The sequence below is a fragment of the Oryzias latipes genome, chromosome 7, assembly GCF_053564925.1.
Source record: "Oryzias latipes strain Hd-rR chromosome 7, Olatipes_Hd-rR_3.1".
Classification (NCBI taxonomy): domain Eukaryota; kingdom Metazoa; phylum Chordata; class Actinopteri; order Beloniformes; family Adrianichthyidae; genus Oryzias; species Oryzias latipes.
Window position 1 is genome coordinate 7,162,719 of NC_136243.1, and position 26,027 is coordinate 7,188,745.

Sequence of the window (26,027 nt, forward strand, 5' to 3'; positions counted from 1 at the left end):
AGCGCTTTCTACCTTCTTACGAAGGCCCAAAGCGCTTTACAGTCACAGTCCCATTCACCCATGCACACACACATTCACACACACGTTCACACACTGATGCACTGATGAAACATTTGCATAATTATTATTATGGTTTAGAAAATACATCCTGTTTGGTATTGTTGATTACAATAATGAGCTTTCTTCGCAATTCATCTCCTTATTAACATAATAATGCGTTATTCATAAAACTAAGTTTAGCAATAAAACTCCAAATTTCTTTGCATTTGACACTATTTACACAATATTTTTTCCAGTGCAAACAAAGAGCAGCCAAAACCATCATCTGTCTCAGTTAGATTTACATAGTTATTTTTACTTTTGCTGTTTTCTTCTTTTGTAAGTCCCCTGGCGTGTAAAAAAAACTGATGTACAATTTATTCAATGTTCTCTACTGTACTTCATCTGCTATGAATATAATAAAAATATATGATTTAAAAAAAAATCTTAAAGTAAAACAGAAGCTAAATTTGTTTAAATTGAGACTGTACTGCTCACAACGTTGCTTTCTACACAAAATGAATAAATACTGACATCCGGTGGCCAGCCTTCTGATTGTCACCCATTGTGTGTGTGTTTGTATTGAGGCTGTATTTGAACGCTGCAACAATCCAATTTCCCAAGCTGGGATCAATAGAGTATCTTCATCTTTAAACACTTGTGAGTCACAGTGTATATACACATTAGTCTTCTCTTTCTTAGAATTAGCATAAATAATGAACACTAACAATGCTTAAATTTAATAGCAGGCGTTAATGTTCCTCACACTTAAATATCTAAAAAGGAAAATGAGGGTTTAGGCTTTGAGATTACCCGTGTTTGCACTCTCTAAAAGGGAACTATTTGTGGACAGAATTAAATTATAAAAAAAAGACTTTAGAAATGTTCTAAAATTGAAAAATTGATATAATTGTAAGTGACCAACACAGTTTTTGTAAAAAATAAAAAAACAACAACACATTTTAGAAGTTCACACAAACGGGTGTAGGTCAGGTGAGGAAGAAGAAGACATGGTTTCATCACCTTTGAGGCTTTGCATCCCCAGTCAAGTATCTAGATGGATCAGATGAGGCATTCTCCTCCATGGAAATCTCAATCTTGAAAAATGTAGACTTCCTTTTGTACCAGCACATAAAGTATCTGCTAAAAACTGACCTTAAGCTTGGGAGTTTAATCCATACCCCACACCTCCATCTTGTTGTCGGCCTAGTTGGAGTGGAGCTCCATGCTTTTACCCATCCAGCCGAGTTCATCTTTCCTCTCATCCCATTAGAGCTTATTGTTCAGATTGAGCAAGGTTGTCTCTGAGAATGAAACTCCATGTTCTTCAATAAACCATAAGTAGGTTGTACGTCTAGTGGGGGTTCCTTCCACTTCAGGTTTAACTTCTCTCAAACGTTTGTCAGTTCATATGCATCCTTTTTCTTTCTGTGTCTGTCCTGCAACATTGTTTGGTGTTTCACTAAAAATGTTGAATGGTCTTGTAATCAATCTGCAATGTCTTCAAAACTGAAAGTGCTGCATTCCTCTGTCATAAAATTGTCAGTTTTTGACTTTTTAGAATCTGTTAGATCAAATTTAAGCCCATTCTATCTAAATAAAATAAGCTTCCTCTATAACTTACCACACCTGGTAAAGACTGTTGACCTCCTTAGATGGTCAACCCCCCCACACCTTCAGTTACGCAGTTCCTCATCATGTTTGAATCCAATATGGGAATTCTCAGCCTCCCTAAAGTCTGCTTCAGGTTACAGGGGTGTCTATTTGGCCGATAGTTGAAGCACTGATTTTAACCCTTGTGCTATCTTGTGGGGTCCAGATGACCCCACTCCCAACGTTAACGGTGGTAGTGGGGTCATCTGGACCCAGACCAACAGCGGATCCCCTCTACATCTTACACAAAATATTTTTTTAGATCAAATTTTTTTACCCTTACTAAATATTTCACAATAGTCACAATAGTTAATTACAGAAAAATGAAACAGTGCCGTGGAGTAAAAATGTGTTTGCCACATAGTCATGGGCAAATAAAGACAATTTTTTATTTGATCAATATATATTCTTAAATAAACTACTACCATATGAACAAGAGAGAAAAACAATCTTTTCCTCCTGTGTGTTTAAAGGAAGTCGAAACTCTATTCTGTTTCTAAGCTACCATCATGGCAGCTCTCTCCTCTGCCTTCTTCACCTTTCCTTTCATTGTTCTGACATTCTTTAGTCACACCTGAAACCTTCCTCCACCTGTTCCAACCTGCTTACACTCTCTATATCCTGTGATTGGCTTTCTCTATACAAAGAGAAGTTATGGTTTCCTCAACTCTGCACATCTCCTTTTTAAAAAAGGAACCAGAACATTTCTCCTCATCTTTTCATTTTCCAAGATCTTATTAAACAGTCCAGTCAAAGACTCTACAGGTATGTTTTCAGAACCAAATGCCTTTCCACTCTTAATATTTTTTGGTGTCTTCCCCCACAACAGACACCTCTTCTCTGTGCTCTCTAACATTGTCCTTTTTCATCAGCTATTAAAAGTTCTTGCTCCATTTTTCCATCACACCCGTCAACACATTTTTCTGTAAACTACAACATTGGTTATTTTGTTTAGTTTGGTTATACTGAGAAAATTTGCCATTATATGCCATTAAGTATCTCAGATGAGAAACGTGGTTCTAGCTGCTGCAAATAGATAAATGGCGTAAACTTATATACCTTCCTCGAAGGCCCAAAGCACTTTACAGTCACAGACCCATTCACCCATTCACACACACACAATCACACACTGGTGGCCGCTCCGCTGCCAAACACTGGCACCAACCTTCCACCAGAGGCGAGGTGGGGTTCAGTGTCTTGCCCAAAGACACTTTAACACATGGCAGGCAAGTCGGGAATTGAGCCGGCAATCTTATGATTGGAGGTCAACTGCCCTACCACTGCACCGCAGCCGCCCCAGATAATCAAATGTCACTTTGCTGTCTTAAATCTCTTCCTGACACAGATAGTAATCTGCATTTACAGATACAGCACTGTTCTACCTTCCTCTGAAAACACAATGACAGTCCCATTCACTCATGCACACACATTCACACACTGATGCCGGCTCCGCTGCCAAACACTGGTGCCAACCTATGATCACCGGGAGCAATGGGGGGTTCTGTGTGTTGCCCGAGGACACTTTGACACATGGGTGGAACAGAACGGTCAATCTTCTGACAGAGGTCGACCGCTTTACCTCTTCACCACGGCCTATGTCAGTTTGGTCAATCAAACAAAAACTTACATTTTACTCTTTCATTACTTGTTTAGATCAAAGATCATTTTTATTTGAAGTTTTTGGAAATTTGGATGAAGTATCAGTGTCATGTGACTCCTGCAAACAGACATCACTTTTTCAGGTGAGGACGGAGAACTGGGTTTTGTTGCAGTTTCTGTTCCAGAGCCTTGTATCGTTCATGGGCCAACTCCTTGTGCCTGTAACAAACAAATCAACACATGACATTATCCTGAGTTCCTTATAATGCTGATGTGATCTATGTGCTTTTGAGTACAACTTTCTAAACTGTGAGGATCAACCCATGAAGTCATGAAGTCAGCCCAGATACCCACAATGATTCAAATGATTCTTTGCTTTCATTGTGTTATGAAAAGTGTTTATGACATTCTGCGTTAGCCCGCTAGAGGCAGCCAGAGGGATTTAAAGTCGTAAATTTATGAGATTAAAACTAGTAAATTTACGAGAAGAAAACTCGTAAATTTACCATGCAGCAGCAGCAGCAGCAGCAGCAGCAGACTGAATAAACTCAATTGAACAGGTAAGCTGAATGTTTACTATTGTTTGGTTAACGGTTTTATTAATGTTTTCTTTATTGATGGGTGGTTTGCAGGATCTCTGCAGCCGTTGATGAAGACATCGGTGTCCCTGCAGCTGTCTACTTCTATCCATTCTTCCTCCAAAGACAAGACCTCTAAGTCTGTGTGACGCTTCCGTCTGAGGAGGAGCAGTTTTTGGCAATTTCAACGTTCTGCTAATGTAACAGACTATTTTCATTCATCTTTGTTGTTTTATGTTGAAACGGGACGTTTCATGTGGGGGAAGGGACGTATATAACAGTTTTTACACATGCTGATCTGCGCATGACAGGTTCATGACAAATGGACTTCTGGGTATGTGAATGAAAAGGAAAATAAAATAGCGGTCCTCTTCCCCTAAACGTGTCTCTGAGCTCCTTATTTTACTGATGACACTTTACTTTACTTTACCAACACCGAACCCCGGAAAGACGGCTGCACAGACAATTATCTGATTTTGAGTCCCTCTCATCTTTCATCTTCAAGCAAGGCTCCGATAAACAGACAACTTGGGTGTGTTTTCCTCGTTTCGACTTTAATCTCAACATTTCAACTTTTTTCTCAAAACTTTATTTAGACTTTATTTTCGACATTTTGACTTTTTTTTCCTGTAAGTAAGAAACAAAAAAATTTATCCTCCAGAATTTCTTTTTCTCGTGGCACAAAAACTCAGATGGATAGATAGATGGATTATTTGCTACAAGGCACTACATGTAACTTTTGTCCGTCATGAAAAAGTAGCCCGCCTGCGACTACTTCACTCACAGGCTGTCAGAAGGATGAGTTTGTTCTTCCCCTCTGGTCACCAGCGGGAGCTGATCCCGGAGTTCTATTGACACTACAACCCCCCAGCGCACACTTCCTGGATGCCTCACACCTGACTCTCATTCATCAACCACAGCATACTTAAGCTCTGCACTGAGTGAAGCTCAGCGCAAAGTATTGTTTGTGCCACTCTGCCTTCCTTTCCGAGCGTTATGTGCAGACCAGGGGGGTATTCCAAAAAGCAGGTTATGCTAGCTCCCACGGTAAGTTTGAGGCTAAAGAAGTGTACAACCACCGCTTTCGGTTCCAGAAATGGAGGTATGTTTCAGGGTATGTCAAGTTCCCCTAGCAACTCATGCTCTGAACATAACCTGGTCTGGAGCAGGTTTAGTTTAAGGTTAGTTTGTTTTTTAGAGAGGTGAAGCAGCATGGCGTGTCCATTTGAAGATGATTTAGTGGATGAAGAAGCTCAGATAATACTTTTTCCACCATGAGGGGCTGATAAGACCATGTATGGATGTTGGAAAGATAAACTTAATTATTTGCTTCAGTTAAGATAAATCATTTTTTGAGTTCAGTCAGCTTAAAAATAACACAGTTTTAAGACATTTATTTTACTTTCATTCAAATTAGTTATATTAAGTAGGTGTAACTTTGGTGCTGCTGTTAGATCGGCAGCGCAAGGAATTGTGGGATACCATTCCCTTTACCTGTCTGGACGGATTTGTTTAATTCTTTCTGCACCATGAGTGAGAGGGAAGGAGAGGGTGATGAGTTTATTTAGCACCCCTAGTGCCATGTGGTATTGCAAAAACTGAAGTTGGAATCAGAGTCATGATAACTCAACATAAAGAATGTATTCCAAATCCAAACTTCATCATTCATTTTCACGATACAAAAATGAGAATATCTGCAGCCTCAAATTCAGAAATATGAGAGTTCAAGAAGTACAATAAATTAATAAAGAAGAATCATTTAATTTCAACAGAGATATCAGCATGTAAATGTTGTAGCACATCAAATGAATTTGAACTAACATCCTAATCTAACTGCAGTTGAGGTGACTGTAGGAACTTTTAGTCCGTCCATTGTGTGCGTGTGTGTGTGTGTACCTGTGTGTGTGTGGGTGTGTACCTGTTGAGGCGAATCTGAGTGGCTTTTATCTGTGTTGTTTTTTCTGAGCAGAAGCATTGGTATTCTTCCAGCTGCTTTTCAGTCATTGTGAGGTGGTTTCGCCGGTACTGGTTCTGTTTTGCATGCAACTCCCGTGTGTCCTATAACCCAAATGTGACCATGTAAGTACTGGGCCCCAATCTACAGTTTACGTATAAGCAAGCCTTAAGTCTGGATCTTCAAACTAACATAAGTGGTCTGCAATCAGAGCAGAAGATATTTGATTGAAGTTTATAAGTCGCTGCCACATCCCAGCAGCCCAGGTGGGCTTTCGTGTTAATCAATATTCCAAACTTTACAACAAATTATATGACGTAACAGTTTACACTATATGAAGGTTCAAGTACATCAGAAGCTGCAGTAGTTATTAGTTTCCATTTATGATGGCTAGAAGTGAAGAACTGTGTGAACCATTGGTTGATTTCCCCATCACCAGAGCCTAGAAAGACGGAGTTAATGATTTATGGAGTTTACAAAATAATCATAAATAAACATTAAAGTGAGAAACCGCGTCCAACAATCCACCTTCTCATAACGCTCCTGGAGGAGGTTGGCTTGTGCCACCATTTTGTCTTTGAACTCCTCCAGGAGGCTGTGATACAGCCTATTGGCCTCCTCTGCGTCCAGGTTCTTGCTGATCAAAACCTTCCAGCTTTCCAGCGAGTTTTCATCCTTCAAGGTCAAGAGAAGAAACAGATAATATGATTGTGTCATTATACTCGGTGTGTATTGGTGTGTGTGTTAATGTTTCACCCTCTGCTAGAGGTAAGATTGGGCCTAAATAATCCAGCCCGACCCGACACAGGCATTAAAGCCCAACCCAGCCCGAACCCGACCAATTAACTTATTTGCAGGCCCGAGCCCCAAGCAAACCTGAAATTTTAATTTATCCCACAGTATTTTTGGCAGAAAAAAACGCAAGATTTCTTAAGGTTAAAATAATCTACATATTTTTATGATCATGATAAATGCATCTGGACAACGAAATAACGCCGGACCACAGAATAAGAGGCCAGACAAAGAGAATGAAAGAGAGATCTTGATGCGCACTCGCTTCATTACGCGGAGAAATACTGCAGCCGCGCTTCCTGTTTAGTAGTAGTTATATAGCAATTACCTTACAGCGCCTTCTCTGTTTTAACCAGATTATTTATTTATGACAAGTATTCCTTAGTTTAGTATCCACACATCGTTTTAGTATACATTTTTATAAACATATATTTATTAAAAAAGGCAGCGAGAGAGAAGCCCGGCCCGACCCAACCCGAACGTAATGATTGTCATTTTAGTCCCCGACCCGGCCCGAAATTCGTTCTGACTCGGGCTCGGGCTTAAGATCTTACCTCTACCCTCTGCTCCTCGTCTTCGCATGTCGGGACAGCTTCTTTAATCCTCTTCCTCAGCTTCACCTGATTCTGCTCCTGCTCCCTGCAGGCCACAATGTCCTCTATCTGTTCACACATCACACATGTTCATAGAGTTAATCAAACCAAATGCAACAACACATTTAATGATTGGAAAAAAAGATCAGATTTGAAATCACGCTGCTCTCATGACTTTAAACTTTTATCTAGTTTTATTTACTCTGAAAGTTCCTTTCTACTTAATTTATCCTTACACTGCTGAGGTTCCAGGTTCAGTTCAGTTGGGTTGAGATGTGAACCATGTCGTTTACAACTTTTTGCAAAGAGCTACGTTTTTGTTATAAATCTTATTAAAGTGCATCAAACTCCTGAAAACATCTGTTGTTTCTTCTTATTCTTAAGTTTAAAGACCCCCTCCAATTAAAATAGTGTCTTCTTTGGTGTTTTAACATGTTCTTGTGGCATTTTTCTGATGATAGAAGACAAATAAAAATTAAAAAAACTACTTAAAATTGCATTTCTGAGCATTACTTTATTGAAATCACTGTTAATAAAGAGCAAATAAAAAATGCAGTTCAAAATGAAGTTGATATGTGACGTAAAAAATACGCTGGGTGGGCCACAAGCTCCCTGGTCCAAGCTCTGAGCAACTCAGAAGTGAATTTGTGATGAACTACTGCTGCTCTGCAGAAACTATGTCCAAGAAAAGGACATTTTTCTTTGGCTAAAATTGGCAAAATTATAATTAAAAGAGCTCTGGGGAGGCTTTGAAAATAGAATGTGGGGAGACTTTAAAGTTTAAGCAATCATATCCTGTTGAGCTGCCAGTAAAATGTGACTTCTTATCCTTTAGTGAACATTGAGGATGATGTATTCTTACCAATGGTTAGGTAAGGTTTTGAACAATGACTAGTTTGTGCTAAAATGGGTCTGCATGTTTCAGCATGAGAAATGAAGATTATACTCATATACAATAATTGAAGTACAGGAGTACATTTTCCTGACTTTAAAAGTCATGTGAAACAAGAGAACAGGCGTCTCTGTTTTCCAAATCATTTTTTTAAACATGTTTTTAATGAGTTCACTGAGAAAAAGTTATTTGTATTTGTGATGAGTTTTTAACGATGTGGAATCGATAACACTTTTGACTGTGGGTTTGCTGATATAGGGGTGTGGCCATCTGTGTGTAACTCCTGATCATTAGATTACCAAAGAAACACAACTGGCTGACTCCCATTTAAGAGCATAAAACAGGAACTCCTGCATTGTGCCTAAAGACAGCAAGCACAGCTTTGCTAGTTTTGCCCCCTAATCCACTGGATTATTATGGGCCTTTACTGTCAGTTTTTTTCTTTTCTTTTTTGCTTTGTTTCTGTCTTCTTGGGTGGAAACATCTTCTTCTAATTCATTCATTTTCTAATCAGTTTGTTCCCTTTCGGGGTCACAGGGCTGCTGGAGCCTATCCCGGCCACTCGAGGGCGAAGGAAGGGGACATCCTGGACAGGTCGCCAGTCTGTCGCAGGTCCACAATCACAGAGTCCCTGGAGAAAACCCATGCATGCAGGGGAAGAGCATGGAAACTCCACACAGAAAGGTCCCCCATTGGTAATCTGTTTCAGGTCCCCCAGCCCCCCAGCCGGGACTTGAACCTTCTTGCTGTGAGGCATGTGCGCTAACCACTGCCCCACTGTGCAGCCCTCTTGGCTGGAAACAACATAATCAAATCTGGCACTTTTAGTTTTTTTTGGCATATCTCAGTGAGACAAACCCATCTGTCAGTTGTCTTGCCCAATTCATCCAACCACAGATATGAAGGAAGAAGTTAGGTTTTGGTGCCAAAAGGTAAGGATGTTTATCTATGTTTGGAAGGAGGGACATTTGGAATGGGGACTGACGTCCAGGGACAACAAGCAACAAAGTGGTTGCTGAAAGACCTCCAATGGCTCCAACCACTATTCATGTACTGATAGAGGAAGGACACTCTATCTGCACATGACAATATTTTTTACAGGTTCATAAAATCACAACTAGGGTGCACAGAAAAAAAAATTGTTTGACAGGCTTACCTCTTTCAGTGAATCTTTGATTTCAGCTGTCAACTTGGCTTCATCATCCTGCAGGGCCCCCAGTATCTTGAACAGGGCCTGTGTGGAAAGAGGCTTTGCACACAGGTCCACCTGGACAGCCCACACACACACAGACAGACATGCTGTAACTTCAGATTTGTGTAAACGAAGACCATTTAAAGACTGTATTTAAAATGTTTAACAGGGAAACCTACATTAATACTCACCTGGAAGGTGGACACACAGTCGTTTGAGAATTTTCTGAATAAAGGCTTTGTAAGGATTCTCCTGGATGGAATAAACCTGTGATCCATTAAGTGATAGGTCAACTCAAACTGTTCCTCAGACACCAGGAAGACTCGTTCTGCCACGTCTTCATTTGCAGGTTTGGCGGCATTCCTATGAAAGCGCTCTACCACGGTCTGAAACAAATATCCGTCATGGACATAACACACACACACACACACGCACACACACACCCACACACACACACACACACACACACACATCAAGTGAAAGAGCTGCTGAGACTTACAAAAAGTGCATTATATGTTTGTTATACAACTGCATGGAAAGTCTTGACATCGTGGAATGTGTCTGAAACCTGAGAGCTCATTGGAGCCCAGACTAGTGAGGATCTTTGCTTTTGTTTTTGACATTATTGATCTGTAGTTTTCATGAGTGTATGCTAGATTTTGGATTTGGTCATATCAGATTCTGTTAGTTTCTTTTCTGCTTCCATAACCCCACCAGGTTTAAATTTGTAGTTACCAAACAGTTTTTTCTATTTAGCTAAATCATCCCCTTCAGTAATAAATGTATAAGAAAAATGATCATTGTGTAATCTGTATGTTCAGCTTCAAATAAAATCCCATTTCAATCATCTTTGATCTGTTATTAAAGTGTTCCCAGAGGTTCTTTAATTATTATGTTGTTTTTAGATACTACTAGAACATGTAAAAACACCAAAAACACTTTTTCATTGGAGTTGGCCTCTAAACTTTGTTTTTTTCACTTTAAGTAACTTTAAAGATGTTTCCTTTTTTTGAGGTCTACATAAAAATAAACTACATTCTTAGAGTCTCTAGCAAAATTGATAATAACAGCAAAGTGTTGATCCTCTAAGATTGGCAGTTTGCCTACCAGTACACGCATCCTCCTCAAGGGACTTTTCCAACAAACTGAATCGTCAAACTGATCAGGTGGCTGAAAGATGACTTGTCGGTAGCAGAGGAAGTCCCTGCGACCCTCGTAGAATTCCTCCATCTCATTGGTTGACCATACCCTGCGTGCCAGATAATCAGGGCGAGCGTAGCTGCTGAATTCCATCTGTTGCTCAAAGCCTGTGCTCAGCGAAGTGATCCTGTGAACTGAAGACTTCTTCACTCAGGTCACTGATTCAGAAATAACAAGAAACCCACTGATGCAGTGTTGCAGGACATTCATTTTAGCACACAGGAGTGACCTGACACACTCAGCATCTTTAGCAAAAAAAAAATTTATCAGTTGGGTAGATTGACTCCACTACTCATACCATAAATGTTTGTTCATTAGAAATGCATCATCATGTCAAAGTGAGACACATCTTACTGTCAAGATGCAAAAAAAAGCTCTGCCAAGCTTTGCAAACAGAAGGTAAGGATGCAGAGGTTTGGATGACATTTCCACAGAGCTTCACACTGTCTGCAAGAGATGGAATGCTTCTACACCGAACAAAAATATAAACGCAACACCTTTGGTTTTTATCCCATCTTTTAGGAAATTAACTCAAAGATCTGAAACATTCTTTTGTATTTACAAAATAAACATTTTTCTCAAATGTTGTTCACAAATCTGTCTAAATCTGTGATAATTTGCACAGATTAATGTGCTGAGATAATCTATCCCACCTCACAGGTGTGCTATATCAAGAGGCTGACTAGACAGCATGACCATAGCACAGGTGGGCCTTCGGCTGGCCACAATAAAAGGGCCACTCTGACATGTTTTGCTTTATTAGGGGGTCTGGGAACTCAGAAAACACGTTAGTATCTGGTGTAACCACCACTTGCCTCATGCAGTGCAACACATCTCTTTATCATAAAGCTGATCAGGTCTGGAATCGGTCACCCCACACTACGCCAAACATGCTGTCTGCAATCTGCCCTGAACAGTGTAAACCAGGATTCAGGCGTGAAGACAACATCTCTGCAATGTGGCAGAGAGCATTTGATTTCAAATTGGTAGCGATGAACTAGTGTTGAGGTTGAAAGCCCGATGAGGACAACAAGCATGCAGATGAGTTTCCTTGAGACAGTTTCTGTGCAATAATCATGCTGTCTAGTCAGCATCTTGATACGGCACACCTGTGAGGTGGAATGAATTATCTCAGCAAAGGAGACGTGCTCACTATCACAGATTTAGACGGATTTGTCAACAATATTTGAGAGAAATGGTTATTTTCTGTTTGTAGAAAATGTTTCAGATCTTTGAGATCATCTCATAAAAGACAAGAGAAACAATGAAAGTATTGTTTATATTTTTGTTCAGTGTATTTATGTTTATTGTGGGAGAAAGTTTAGTCAAATAAGACACATTTTCTTACATAAACCCTTGGTGTAAAATAAGTGATCTTACATGTAGCAAAAAGTGCTAAAAACAAGAACTGTTGTGAGGTTTTGCCATTAGTAGGGACACTTTACTGACAGCTACTGCAGAACTGAAATAAATTGGATTAAGTTTACTGTTGTCACTTTGCAACATAAGACACTATGAAAGGAGGTGCATGTCTGTTCATCTGCTCTGAGTTGAAGTGAGTTGAGTTACCAGCAGACTTACACAGGAGCTGAAATCGTCTTCCATATTTGAAGCGCTCAGAGGTGGAATCTTTGAGTTTGTTGACTTCTCTCTCCTCCAGGCTGTCATTTCTGTGTTTGTACCACTCCTTCACCATAGCGACCTCGGCACCTTCAGCATTCACACATGAGCCAGAGGACCTTAGCTTTTATGTCTGCTCAAGCCTTCTTCTACCTTTCTACATGTCTGGTCAGAGTACTCATAAGGTGCATCTAAAAGTGTCCATCCTCAGCACTCACAGTCCTGGTCTTTGTACGTGGTGAGCCGTGTAATGACGCCGTCTGGATTCAGATATGGAGCAAACTTCTCCAGCTTTGCTTTTTTATAGAAGGTCACTTTCTTCCCGTCGGGCCAGAGTGTCTCCAGGTCTGAGGAGCAAAAAGAAAGGCAGGTTTCGTGGTGCATGACACACAAGTATGAAGGTGAGAAAAATCAAACCAACATGTCATGCATGAGTCCATCATTGTTCACCTTTTTCATGGATGCTAATAAAAGTGACCCAGGATCTGGGCATCTCAAAGACTCTGGGCTGCTCCTGCTTCCAAGAAAGTAAACAGTTAGACATTCGTAGAAAAGCCAAAGGTTGATTGTAAACAGAAATGCTCATTTTAACTGGAAATGATGACAGTATTTATTCTTCCGTCCCAGTGTTTAGACCATGAACCCGTGTGTATAAACGTTGCTGGTCAGAGTTTTGGGTAGTTTTGTGTCAACAGAACAGAAGATAAAAATACAACAAACGCATGAAGTAGTTAAAAAAATGTTTTTCATCAAGTAAACTGAGAAATTGAGTTAAATAGAATGCAAGCTGTTTGCAGTGCTTGCTGTCTCTGGAATTCTAACCAGAGCATCTACCCGAAGGATAAAAAAATTGGCTTAAACTGGTTTGTTTCAGGACAATCCTTTAAAGTCCCACTCCGATCATCTAGTGATCTATTGTAAAAGTGTTCCCAATGGGTTTTTTTATCATGATTATGCTGTTTCTAGCCTAAATGAAAAAAAAAAGTTTTGTTTTCTAGGACGCTTCTTTGGCGCAGAGTACTAAGCCTGTGCCCGTTTCCCATCATACCTCTCCCGCTAGCTTACAGGCCCTCACAACTCCAACCTAACAATAGCAAGCAACAAAAATGGCGGGCAATATTAAAACTATCCAGCTGTACAGTTTAGATCCAGATGCCAGCTCAGACGAGAAAAACAAAGATGTCCATGGATCTATTATAGCATTTATGCAACAACTACAAGCTTTTCATATGGTATTTTTCATCTGCTCCTGATTTACCATGATTTGAATAAAAAATGCTCAGAAATGCAATTTGAGCGTAATTATATAAATATATGTCCTCCATCATAAGAAAAAAGCCACAAGAACATGTTCAAAACACCATTTTCATCAAAGTGAGCCTTTAAAGTAAAACTAAACTTAAACTGATTTAATAAAATGTATGAGAAGTCCAGATAATTTATTCACTTTTTGACTGATCAGACCTTACTTTGACTGACATGCTGCGGTGGGACTTTACATGTGCATAAGAAAATATTAAACAGATGTAATATAGAGGTCTAGATTTTCTGTTTCCATCTCTGAATATCTGCTGGCCTTTCAAACATGAACAAACATGGTACCTCCTTTTCAGTGCTGATCATTCTGTTCTCTTTTTTGTTCAATACATCCAGAATCAGCTGTTTCCTGCTGGTGGCACCATGCAGAACTGGCTCCCATAGGTTTGTATCGTCCAGGTCAAACTTCAGTCCCTAAACATGAGAAACATGTTTCCAGAACAAGCAGACAAACAGGTCAGAAGTGTTTAGATTCATAAGATGCCTTTTTAAGTTGAAACATTTCTACTGCACTGATGGAAACTAGAATGCAGCTGTTCTGAACTCACAACGCAGCCGTTCCTGCAGTCCTGCATGTTAACATGATAGTTCAGATCATTCCACACGCTCTCAATGCCCAGGAAGCTGCTGCTGTCTGTGGGGTAGCTGCTGCCGGTGAGAGGGTCAATAAAAAAGTTCTCCCGGATGCTGCCGCTCCCCGCCAACACCAGGACCCAGCAGTGCACCCGTAACCCTCGTAGCAGGTCTTCGGGTTGCTGCTGGCTGTCCTCCTCCTGACAGAAAAAATTTCTCTAAATGGATTTAATTCAGAGCCGGTGAGCAGAGCAATCATAATGTACGACAGAACTCAGAGTGGAGTCACTCAGCATCTGAGTCGTGATGATGTCTAACTCTACCAAAAAAGTCACTGCAAAGTTTTCCATGATCTAATATGACATAGTTTATTTAATATAAAAAAACTCTCTTTCTATTCACAACTGAACACAACAACATAATAAAAATGTTTATGTTGAAAGATTTCTCACTTTCCTCTGAAATATCAGAAACAAGAGTCTTAAAAAGCCAGATCTGGGATCATATTTAGAGAAATTGATATCACGTCTACAGCACCATGCATAGGCAAATATTTATCTGATTGATCACCAACACATTACCACATTATTAAGAGGTAATGCATTTGGTAAAATGGAGCAAATATATATCTATTGATGCCAGACTGAAGAAGCTATAAAGGAAACAACAGTTTTAAAAATATTGTTGCTCAACAAGGTTTTGCCCTTTTTATTAGCTGTGTGTTTTTTTTCAAAGGATGGAAAATTAAAGGTTTGTTGTTATGCTAAACACAGCTTTTACCCCAAAAAAATCTAGAAAAGGAAACGTCTAGTTTGTAAAATGATGTCCACACATATAATGAAGTTTGCATCTGCAGAAATTGCATTTAATGGTGAAGAAAAATTGTCCGTGCAAAATAATTTTGCGCTTTTCAACACCCATTCAATTTTTAGAGGGCCATGAATGACTAAATACTGTAGTAATGTCAGAAAAACAAAGCTTCATAGTGCTTAAATTCATATTTTTAGACATTTAGTTGTTTCTCTGCATGGCACAAGTGGGATGGAAATAAACACAAGTAAGTGTTACATCACCATGAGTTCCTTGTCAACATTGAGAAAATGAGGACATATGATCATTTTGCAAACATAAATGACATAAAATGTAAGAAAAATATAGAAAATATTAATTTAAACACTATGGGGTTTACAACCTTTCTGTCATGATCACATTGCTCGGTAAAGAACACATGTTAAAAAAAACTACAGCTGATCTGGAAAAACGTCTGGCTTGACTGACCCGTATTTAGCTTCACCACAGTCATGGCGCCAATCTGCGCCACGTTTGTACTGATCACATGAGAGACTGACAGACAAATGTAATCCCAGGCTTTTGTAACTATAAATTAATTGCATGAATCAAAGGAAATTTTAATAAGTCAGCGAAAATTTTAAAATCCACTTTTTTAAAAAGAGCGATGCCGGTTGGCTGCTTACAGGAGAAAGGTGCTGATTGGTTGATCAGTTCAGATAGAATGTTCTTGTAAGAAAAACCAAGGTTGGAGTTTGTCTATGTAGATTTCTGTGTGTAGAAAAACTTGTGTGCAGGTGCTTATATGAAGATCTAAAAAAAACATTTGTAAAAAACATATTTTTGCTGGTGTGCAAAATATCAATTAAAAAAAGACATTGGTATGGACAAACTCCAAAATATTCTGCTCTTACAATTTTCTTTTGCAGTTGCACAAATTTAGTTTAAAGGTGTAAAGCTTATTTGCATGTGTGAATATCATTTAACAACTGTGAAATATGTTTGAAAGGAATATAACTTCATAAAAGCCTTTCTAAATTGTTTAATGTCCTGCGTAAAGCTGTGACAGGAAGCCTACCTTAACGTCAGAGTCCAGTAGGGGGCAAGGAAACTGGCTCTGGTCCAGCAGACACATCTCTTTGGCTGCATAGCCGCTGACACAGTAGGCGTCATAGTTGATGCCAAGCAGCAGGCTGCACAGCAGGGTGGCAAACTCAAAACATGTGGCCCTTCGAGTCCGTAGGACCGACGTGGGGGAAAACAAGTGTTTGGGCTGCAGCAGAACACAGTCTGGATGAGACACACAACCCTAACTGACAAAGCCCTGTGGTCTGTGTTCATTAGCTTGACACATGAACGCCTCTTGACTCAATGTGAACTGTGAAAAGTATTTGTCGGCTCAAACGTGTCCCTGATTACATCACTGCTTCACACTAAACTTCAGCTCATGAATAACAACAGCAGCTGAGTGATGTTTTCTGTAAGGCTTGGTGGTGATGATCCAACCTAAACGCTGGACACATAAGCTGTTCTTTGACAGTAATCTAATGTAAGACCTTCAACTCATAAAAGACTATAGATGCCATAAACATCGTTAGTTGTTTTTCACCTGTCTGCATATCCCTTCAGGGGTCACCACAGCAAATCAGCTTGGCACTGATTTGCACAGGAGGTTTGGCAGAGTTTTACGCCGGATGCCCTTCCGGACACAATCCTATCCAGGCTGGGGACAGACACAGTAGGACCGAGAAGAGTAGCGAGAAAGGTCTTATTCAAGGACCCACCCTCAATAATGTCATTTCGTTATGAGACGTGCCAGTCCTACACACAGCCACTGAGCCAAACAGCTGCTAAAGTGAGTATCCTCCACACAATGAGCTCATTTGAAATTTGATGGCTATTACAGAGCCTGGAAATCTTTTAATTTGAAGCCAAGCTGTTGTAAAGCTACAGTCTGTGGTTCTGACCAGGTCTACAGGTGGCTCCAGAAGCTCCAGGGACAGGAAGTTGGCCACAAAGTAAGCGCAGCCCTGCCAGGTTTGTAGTTCACAGTGGCTGCTTGCAGAGGGCTGAAGAGTTGTTGATACAAATTTCTGCCAATGAAAAACATAGGTGTACTAACAACTCAGAGAAACAGATTGGGCAATAAAACATTTGAGGAGAGTTACCTTCACACCACACTCGTTGAGCGGGCAGAGCAGCAGCGGTTTGCGGTCAGGAAACAAAACCGTGTACTGACGCTGGAAACTGTCGGCAACGTTCAGTAGTCTGGTCTCCACCACAGACTTGGTCATGTAGGACTCTGGGTTACTGAGGGACAGCACACACAGTTTTACAGATAACATGCAGATTATCTTTGTTAGGAATTTAGCTTTTTGCCTTGTGAATGATTACCACTCATTTTTGCGTACAAAATGATATTACAACAGTTACGGTCACAGCAACCAAAACCAGAAGGCTGTTGGAGAAGCTAAATTCAAATTCACAGAGGGACATCATGAAAGTTTAGCCACATAATCACAAGGATTTTGACATTGAAGGGTGCTCTGTCAAATTGAAGGGTCTGTACAAGCAAAGAACTTATCTCTACTGTACTAAAAAGGTTAATTTAAGGTAGAGAGAGATATGATGCAAGTCTTAATTATGCTGACTTAAGACAGCAGTTTTTAATAGCTTGAATAGCAAAGACTCATCTGGTCTTCCAGGTTAACTGAAACTATGTTTGTAGTTTGGTTTTTAGTCACACTTACTGTAAGCTGTGCAACAGAAGAACAACAAAAAGAGGTAACCTTATCGGAATCTAAAGACTCAGTTGTTTCTGAAGGAAGTAAAGCCAGAGGAGAATGTACTACAGGCTCAGGCATAGATGTCGTTGGACATGCAGCATTGATGGGGGGGGGGGGGGGGGGGTTGGTGTTAACCATATCAGCAGTCAGTGCAGAAAAACCTGTAGCTGAGATGGTTTAGCATGAAATCAAAAATGCAAGAAGAGGTTGAAAGATTTAAAAAAGCGGTTTATGCATTAGGTGACACCTGAGCTGGGATGACAGAAAGAGAGAAATCGTCTCGGAGAGACCTAAGTCCCACTCTGATAATCTTTTGATCTGTGTTCAAAGCGTTTTCAGTGGTCTTTTAATTATGATTATGCTGTTTTTAGCTAAAATGACAAAAAAAACTGTTTAGTTTTTTTGAACATAGTTTCTGTAGAGCGGCAGGGTTCGTTAACTATTCACCTCTGAGGTTTGGGTGGGACTGTTGGCACGGAGTAAGCCTGCCCTCATTACCCATCATCAATAGGTTTACATGATCTCCTGCCCCTCATAACCCCAACTTATCATTACAGGTGCAAAAGAATTGTGAGCAATATTGGAGCTATCCAGCTGTAGTTTTGATCCAGATGCCAGACCCCACGAAAAACAAAGATGTACATGCATGTCTATTTGTCTGCAAGTGGGTAATGAAGCAAAGCAGGGAGCTTGTGGCTTGCTGACTGTAGCACCTGTATCACTGCTACAAACTTTTTCAAACAACATTTTTGCTTCTGCTACTAATTCACAACAATTTGAATAAAAAAATATCCAGAAATGCTATTTTTATTAAAATTATCTTTAACTATGTCCACCACCAAACCAACACCAACACCAAAAATGTGATTTTCATTGGAGTTGGTGTTAAAGGGAGAATTTTAGTTTGGAGTAATAGATAATTTTCTCTCATCACTCCAGAGTTTGAATACATGAACAGATGAGGATCCATCACATTTATTGTGTTCAGCTGCAGCTGGCCTGTCAAAATGTAAGTGGCGGCGGAATAAACTGCTGAAACGTTCAGCAGCAGCTTATGTATTCAAAAACCATATAAAACCTACAACTATTACAGAACTCGGTGGCACGAGTTCTGACGAGAAAAAAAATAGAATACATAGAATTGGCTGCAAGTGCAGATGAACATGGATAGAGAACTACAGTTTCCATATTCCTTGTAGTGACTGGTTGTAGAGGCTTTGCGGCAAAGTCGGCCTGAACTTTGCTGAGAACTGAGTAATAATTGGGTATTAAAGGGAAGAGCCTAAAGCAGATGATTGCAAAACTGCCAACATTGCTAATGACTGGCTTAGTGCCCCTGCTTATTGCCCCTGCTTGGTCATCTAGCTGAGGTGTTGGGGTAACGTTTTTGTATTGTGTGGAAATCGTATGTCAAACTGGGTTGGGTCTAGCTAATTGCTATCTTGGCTGGTGTCCTACATCTCTTTTCTTTTCTGATTCCTCAGAAATGCCAACTTTCACAAAAAAACTCTTCTTTTTATAATTTCATTTTCCATCTTCCTCCTTTATTATTCTCAGTCTGTCAAAAATTGCATTTCGTGTTTTCTTGCCCGGACGCTAAGGCCAGACGCCAGACGTGGAGGATGGGCTTTTTTAGCGATCCCTTGCTGGCTGCACCTCTTCAACATCTGCAGGAGTTCAGTTTCAGTACAAATGGACTGGACAACTGTGAACAGCGGAGAACTTGGGTTTCCTATCTTTGGAACATGGAAAATAACCAAGAATGCCAAATCAGAAAAGTACAAATGCATCAAAAATCATAGTCAATTTAGTTAAAAAGTCAGTTTTTCATTAATATTTTCATATTTTCCAATAATGCCACATATGTTCTAAATCTATCCATGATACATCCAGATAGCAGAAGGAGTTTGGCTTCATTCATTTCTGTTGAGTAGAGGACAACCCTCCTTTATGATTCCACAGTCTTTCCTTTGCCCAACACGAAAGTCAAGGCTTGCTTCCATGATGTATCCTGACTCCTGGTTCATTCCTATTTCCCGTTTTTATCTTTAACTGTCAGGCTGTTGTCCAAACTCACAGCAAAATAAAAACATCAGCAGCTGAAAAAGCCTCTCACATTTCTGAGTGGAAAACAGTACACACATCATTTTGACCTTCACAACCCTTTGTGTGTGTGTGTGTGTGTGTGTGTGTGTGTGTGTGGTTTGAAAGCTCACCAAAACTCCTGATTGTCATGGGTTACGGTAAGCTCTGGCTCTTCGCTGTTTTCTTTCTCTTTTTCCTCCCCGATTCTGAGCTGCTCCTCAAAAGCAGACTGCACTGCAGCTTCCATCTTCTTGCCAGATCAGCAGATGTTAGGATTCACCTGAGGAACCCACAAGCAGACAGGAATCAGGAACTCAGACGGTTCTCAACCAGGTCACAACAGACTGAAGGAGTTTTCAGGTAAAGCAAATCTTTTAAAAGGACGGTCATTCCTAAAACTAACCTAAACACAGATGGAGCCATTGGAGCAAAAAGCAGCTGCAAAGATTTAAGTTTCAATCCATCCATCCATCCATCCATCCACCCACCCACCCACCCACCCATCCATCCATCCATCCATCCATCCACCCATCCACCCACCCACCCATCCATCCATCCATCCATCCATCCATCCATCCATCCATCCATCCATCCATCCAGCCATCCAGCCAGCAAGCAATCAACTAATTTTGCTTGCAAAGGGAACACAAAGGAAGAATCATGCTAAAAAATATTATACATAAAAAGTTAGAAATAGATACATTTTTATAGTGAAATAACATGGCCTAAGCTATAATCATGTTTCAAGTAAACATGATTAGCACTTTGACAAACCTCTTTATCCAAATTTAAACTGGAATATTAAAATAATATCAATATTAGGGTTATTTTTTTTAAAAAACCTTGACAACTTTTTTTAAAAAAAAAACGAAAATACTCAAAATAAAGCAACGGATAAGCCGTTGTTTTCTGCTTTTAATGACCTCCCATTGAAGCGCTGACGGAGACACGAGCCGCCGTTGTCCTGGACGCTGAACGGAAACGTCACGCGGATCCAGTTCAGCTCTCAGAAGTTCTGCTGGTCCAAAACTTGTTGTCTAAAACGAAAAGCTCGTTGGAATTTACCTTTTTTTTGGGGGGGTTGTCTTTTATCTTTAGTTCTTACCAAACCAAACTTCGCTAGCATTCCAAAGACAGAACTTACGGTCGCGCTGTAGCCATGGCAACAGCGAGAGGAAACCCGAGTTGACCAAGCCGCGTTCAGGAACCCTCGGACATAATAGGGTCCTGAACGAAAGTACATCGAAGAAGACCTCTTCAAAATGTCTTCGATATTCAGCTTGGGACCTCATGCTTTCTCTCTATAAAAGTTCGATTTGACTATTTGGCATTTATCAAAGTTTTTTTCTTTTTAACTTAACTTTAACTTATTAACTTGTTATGTTAGTTTATTAGAGTTTCAGTCTTAGTCTCCCTCGCCAAAATGTACAATCTTTGAAGTTTGTTTTAATCAGTGTACTGGAATGTATGTATAACTATAGCAAGTTTACTATAGACCATGTACATGTAGTGTAGGAAGCTGAAGCTGAATACTTCTTTATACTCATTTGGAACATTGAAAGCTAACAATATATAATATTTAAAATGTAAGCTTCAATTTTGCCTCACTTTTAATATTAGTATACTTGCACTTAAACACTTAAACAGACTACCTTCTGCTAAGGGTGGATTTACACTTCTGTTTAACTTGTCCTTTATGCAAAATCACTTTATGTTATGTAGAAACTGCATACCATAATGTAAACTATGAGATGAAATAAGGCTTTTTCCAGTCAAACGAACTAACTTTTGCTGCATGCAACAGGACAGGACATCACAGGAATGACATGTGATATTTACTTGAACTACACTTGTTTGCCTTTAGGCTGCTCCCTTCAGGGGTCGTCACAGCAAGTCATCTGCCTCCATCTAACCCTATCCTCACACCCCCTGTGTGACGTGGGTTGATGGTTCCCCCACTGTCCAAGATGATAAAAGTTTCTGGGACTTCAGGGACAATCTGAACTAAACTCCCTGGTCTGTGACACGAAGAGCCATCATGAGTTGAATCTGGTTCAAATAAACACATCCAGAAGGTTCCATTATGGAGAGTTTCAACATTATACATGGTGGTTTAGTGGTCAGCACTGTTCACTTACAGCACATATGTCAAACTCAAGGCCCGCGGGTCAAATGTGGCCCGCCATGTCATTTTATGTGGCCCGCGAGAGCATAAAGGTTTTTAATTTCTTAAAATAAAAAATAAATATTGGTGTGTATTTATTCATATCTAGGGGAATCTGACTTGAAATATCAGATTGGGCAACTATACATTAGGACTTAAACACTGTCCATATAACCTAACCTGACAGAATCAAATGTAAAAGGATTTATGCTAGAATAGCAAGCAAACACATGTTTTTTTTTTTTTAGAGAAATTTATTTCGGTTATGTTAAACAAACAAACTTTAAAAAAAACATCAACATAAGCATTTACACTGAACAATGTCAACATAAAAATTGAAAAAAAAAACCAAACATTGAACAAAATTAACTGAAAAAGGTGTTGGGTGAAGCCAAGGCTTATTTCCCCAACCCTGAACACAAACATCACATCGACCTACAAATTGTTAGAACCTTAAATCAGAAAAGAAAAAGGAAGAGGAGAAAAACAAAAGAACAAAAAAAAACACAAACACTTCTCAAAATTACCTCACAACCACCAGAGTTACTCAGTCCAGAAGGTATTTTTGATATATTTTGAATTTATACATTTTCTTAAACTAATATATGGAGTTTGCATTCTTCAGATCGTCAGATAATAAATTCCACATGTTGACCCCCCTGAACAAAAATACTATTCCTTAATGCATTAGTTCTGACCACTTTGTTTTTAAACATATCTTTACCCCGAAAATCATAATTATCAACTTTATTTAAAAAAAAACTCAGTATTTTGGCAGGTACACATTGTTTTTTAACTTTAAACATAAAAATCCCAGTTCTAAGATCAACTAAATCCAAAAATGTAATTGCCCTTAATTTTGGAAATATTTGTTTTGTGGATTGATTGTATGAAGAGCGGTTTACAATTCTAATTGCTTTTTTTTGCAGAATAAAAACAGGTTTTGTGTTTGACTTGTAACTATGCCCCCAGATTTCTAAACAATAGGTAAAATAAGAACACATGTTTTCTATACAACTGTAATTGTCACTTAAAAAAGTTAGAATAAATAAAAAGCGAGTTATTTAACATTAAGGAGCAGTTACATTTATTTTACATTACATTTAGTTAAGTGATATCTGGCCCTTTGAGGACAGCCACTCTGCTGATGTGGCCCTCGGTGAAGATGTGTTTGACACCCCTGACCTGGAGTGAGAAGCTCCTGGTTCAAATCCTGGCTGGGTCTTTTCACTGTGGAATCTGCATGTTCTCCTCGTGGATGTGTGGCTCTCCTGTGAGGATTCTGTGCTTGGATTTTTGCGTTGTTTTTTGTCATGTTCTGTTTTACTTGTCAGTCTATCATGGAAGAATCTGTGTGAAACAACCTGAGACTTTAAAAAGAGTTTTCTACATTTTATAATCATTAAATGATCAAAGTGCTTCAAGACCCACTCCGATGAAAATTGTGTTTTCTGTGTTTCTAATGTGGCATCTTTGTGATGATGGAGGATGTGTATGAAGAAAATTAAGCTCGAAATTGCATTTCTGAGTATTTCTTTATTGAAATCATTGTGAATCAGGAGCAGACAAAAAATGCAGTTTGAAAAAGAGCTTATTTGCAGAGTAAAAAATACGCTGGGCGGGCCACAAGCTCCCTGCTCTGCTCCATTCTGATACATCCATTGTAGACACATAGATCCATCCATGTACGTCTGTGTTGTTCATGCATGAACTGGAATCTGCATCAGAGCTGGAGAGCTCCAGTAATGCTCGCCATTGTTGTTGCACCAGTAATGTTAGGTTTGGGGGGTTGAGGGGCTGTAAGCTAGTGGGAGAGCGTGTAAAATACAGAGCTCTCAGAAATGGCGAGGGGAATGGAGGGGCGTGGTTACTGTGCACCTACAGTCCTGCCCACAACTCTGAGGTGAATTTCTGATGAACTCCTGCAGAACGCTCTGCAGAAAATTTGTCCTAATAAAAGAACACAAATTTTAGATTTTGCATAAAAATGGCATAATTTTAATTAAAAGACCACTGGGAACACTTTGACAATAAATCAAAAGATGGTCTACTGTCAAACTGTCTGCAGTGAACTAGACACCATGGTGGAGCTAGAACATTTGATATGAGGTGAGAGGGGGCAGGAGACTGTGGAAGTTTCGCACTTAGATCAGTCTGGAAGGCAAATGAAAGGATCAAAAGTAGGTATTTCAAACTGTTTATTTATTTTGCAGTTATTCAGCTGAGGGGCTGTTTAAAGCTTAATGAGGATTGCATTGATAGTTTCTTAACCTTTGTCAATAAAGATACAAATATTGACTCAAAAATTGAGGGGCAAGTAGGGGGCAAAGCTTTTTGCTCGCGGGGACAGCCCCCCCCCACACACTTTACGCCCTGTATCTCCACCCCCATTTCACAGTCGTGAATTATGTAATAATTTAGCAACTCTCCCTCGATTTACGTTTTTCAAATATTTCAGCAACCCCCCCCCCCCCCCAGCTGCTGATGGTTCTTACTTTTGTCCAGCAACAAGAAAACTGCAATGTACTGAGATCTTCTGTTTTTGCCTCAGTCGTCAAGTCGGACGACTTTTTTTTCCACTTCTTTTTAAACTTATGTTTTTGTTGTAGATATTGTGTCTAACTGCGACAGACTGGCGACCTGTCCAGGGAGCCCCCTGCCTTCGCCCACAAGTGGCCGGGATAGGCAGCCCCGAAAGGGACAAACGAATGAAGATGAATGAATGAATGAATATTGTGTCTAAAAGATCCTGCACCAACAGGTGAACCAACCAAACAAGTGACTGCAGGTATGTATTCATCAAATTCATGTATGCACATTCTCAGATAAACTACAGATGTCGTGTTTCTTGAAAAAGTTTAAAAAGAAAAAGAAAAGCATAGCTATAAAATGAAACAAGACAATCTGAGGTTGTCATCAGTGAGATCTCCACACATAAATGCTTTGCTTGAGCACAACCCTCCAGTAAAGATGGGTGAAACATTTACCATTGATTGTATTCTTACAATGGAATATTATAAAACTCAGAAAACTGAGATTAGACCAAGGTTGCCCAAACAAAGGACGCCCTACACGTGACGATTTTTCCACGGGAATATTTATTATCACTACAAGGAACAGCTCAGAATTGTTTTCTACAGTCGTAAATTTCATCTTATACCAGACATTACAAGACACTTCCAGTAACCTTAGGCCACACATGGGTGGGGGGCAGTTTTAGTAGTTAGGTTAGGAGCTAAACAAGGCAAATACAACTGGTTATATGGTATTTGTTTCCAAACAATGTTGTCTGACATCAGTCTGAGATTATTTAATTCTAGTTGAACAGACAATTTAAAGGAAAACTTTCAAACGTTTTCCCTTTTTGTTAGAAGATTTTTTTAGGCGTTTTGACTGAACTGAGCAGGTGAAAGACTTGCTGTTTTTATTCTTCGTGTTTTCTCCTCAAAGGAGGGTCTAAGGGCAGAGATGCCCAGTTTAGCTTAGTCTGTTCAGTTTAGCCATGACCTATTGATTGTATGACTTCATGTTCTTTATGATTTCATGTTTATTTCATGTTTATTGGAAAGCCCATTGAGACGACTAGTGTTGTACTATTGGGCTAAATAAATAAAATGGAATTGAATTGACTTGAAATCCATCATAAACTGACTCATTCCTGCGCAGTGCAGTTTTCTTGAACAAATGAGATCAAGACAAACCCAGCAGCAGATATGACAATCAAACACTGTCCTAAAAACAGAACGTAAATAGATACTTTGACAATGTTTAACAAACAGCAGCTGCAAAATTAGGACTGATGATACAGTCACAGATAGCAGACAGAAGTGGGTCACATCTGGCTGAATTCCAACAATTTTTTAAAACATTACAGCTATCAATCTTCCTGATGTAGGGATGGATCGTCTTTGTTGTGTGAATATGAGACTTATTTGCAATGTTGATAAGTTACCTACCAACTCTTGTATTAAATATGTAAGGACTAATGCCTGACAAGGTGCCCATTATCAGAAATGAATGGACGTGGAGGCCTTCACATCAGATGGTTGCTTCGGCAAAACGTCATGTCGATTGATCCAAAGCATCATTTCAGGGGGAAAGTTCAGCTCTTACCATTTGTTTTGGAGCAGAGAATGAAGCCAGAGTTTGTCTCTTGTTTAATATCAAGCAATATGGTCAGCAAGACAGACAGGAAACAAAC

At 39.6% G+C, this 26,027-nt stretch overlaps 1 protein-coding gene across 8 annotated transcripts; it reads right to left on the minus strand.

The window, feature by feature from the left end:
• Positions 1-3,333: 3,333 nt before the first annotated feature.
• On the minus strand, positions 3,334-20,900 carry ccdc135 (coiled-coil domain containing 135). Of its 8 annotated transcripts, none has more exons than XM_078950127.1 (18): positions 20,807-20,875; positions 20,586-20,699; positions 19,794-19,942; positions 16,960-17,101; positions 16,759-16,884; positions 15,870-16,064; positions 13,978-14,202; positions 13,715-13,843; positions 12,563-12,626; positions 12,331-12,459; positions 12,074-12,202; positions 10,400-10,626; positions 9,484-9,678; positions 9,257-9,367; positions 7,170-7,277; positions 6,352-6,498; positions 5,788-5,927; positions 3,334-3,510 (listed from the first exon to the last, which is right to left on the minus strand). In XM_078950127.1, the coding sequence occupies exons 3-18, from the start codon at positions 19,907-19,909 to the stop codon at positions 3,423-3,425; spliced, it is 2,271 nt and encodes a 756-aa protein (XP_078806253.1). In that variant the 5' UTR covers positions 19,910-19,942; positions 20,586-20,699; positions 20,807-20,875; the 3' UTR covers positions 3,334-3,422. The 8 variants fall into 8 exon arrangements, with proteins under 8 accessions (XP_078806253.1, XP_078806250.1, XP_023812761.1 ...); XM_078950124.1 differs by having other exon boundaries at positions 12,563-12,629; XM_023956993.2 differs by having other exon boundaries at positions 20,768-20,857.
• Positions 20,901-26,027: the final 5,127 nt, after the last annotated feature.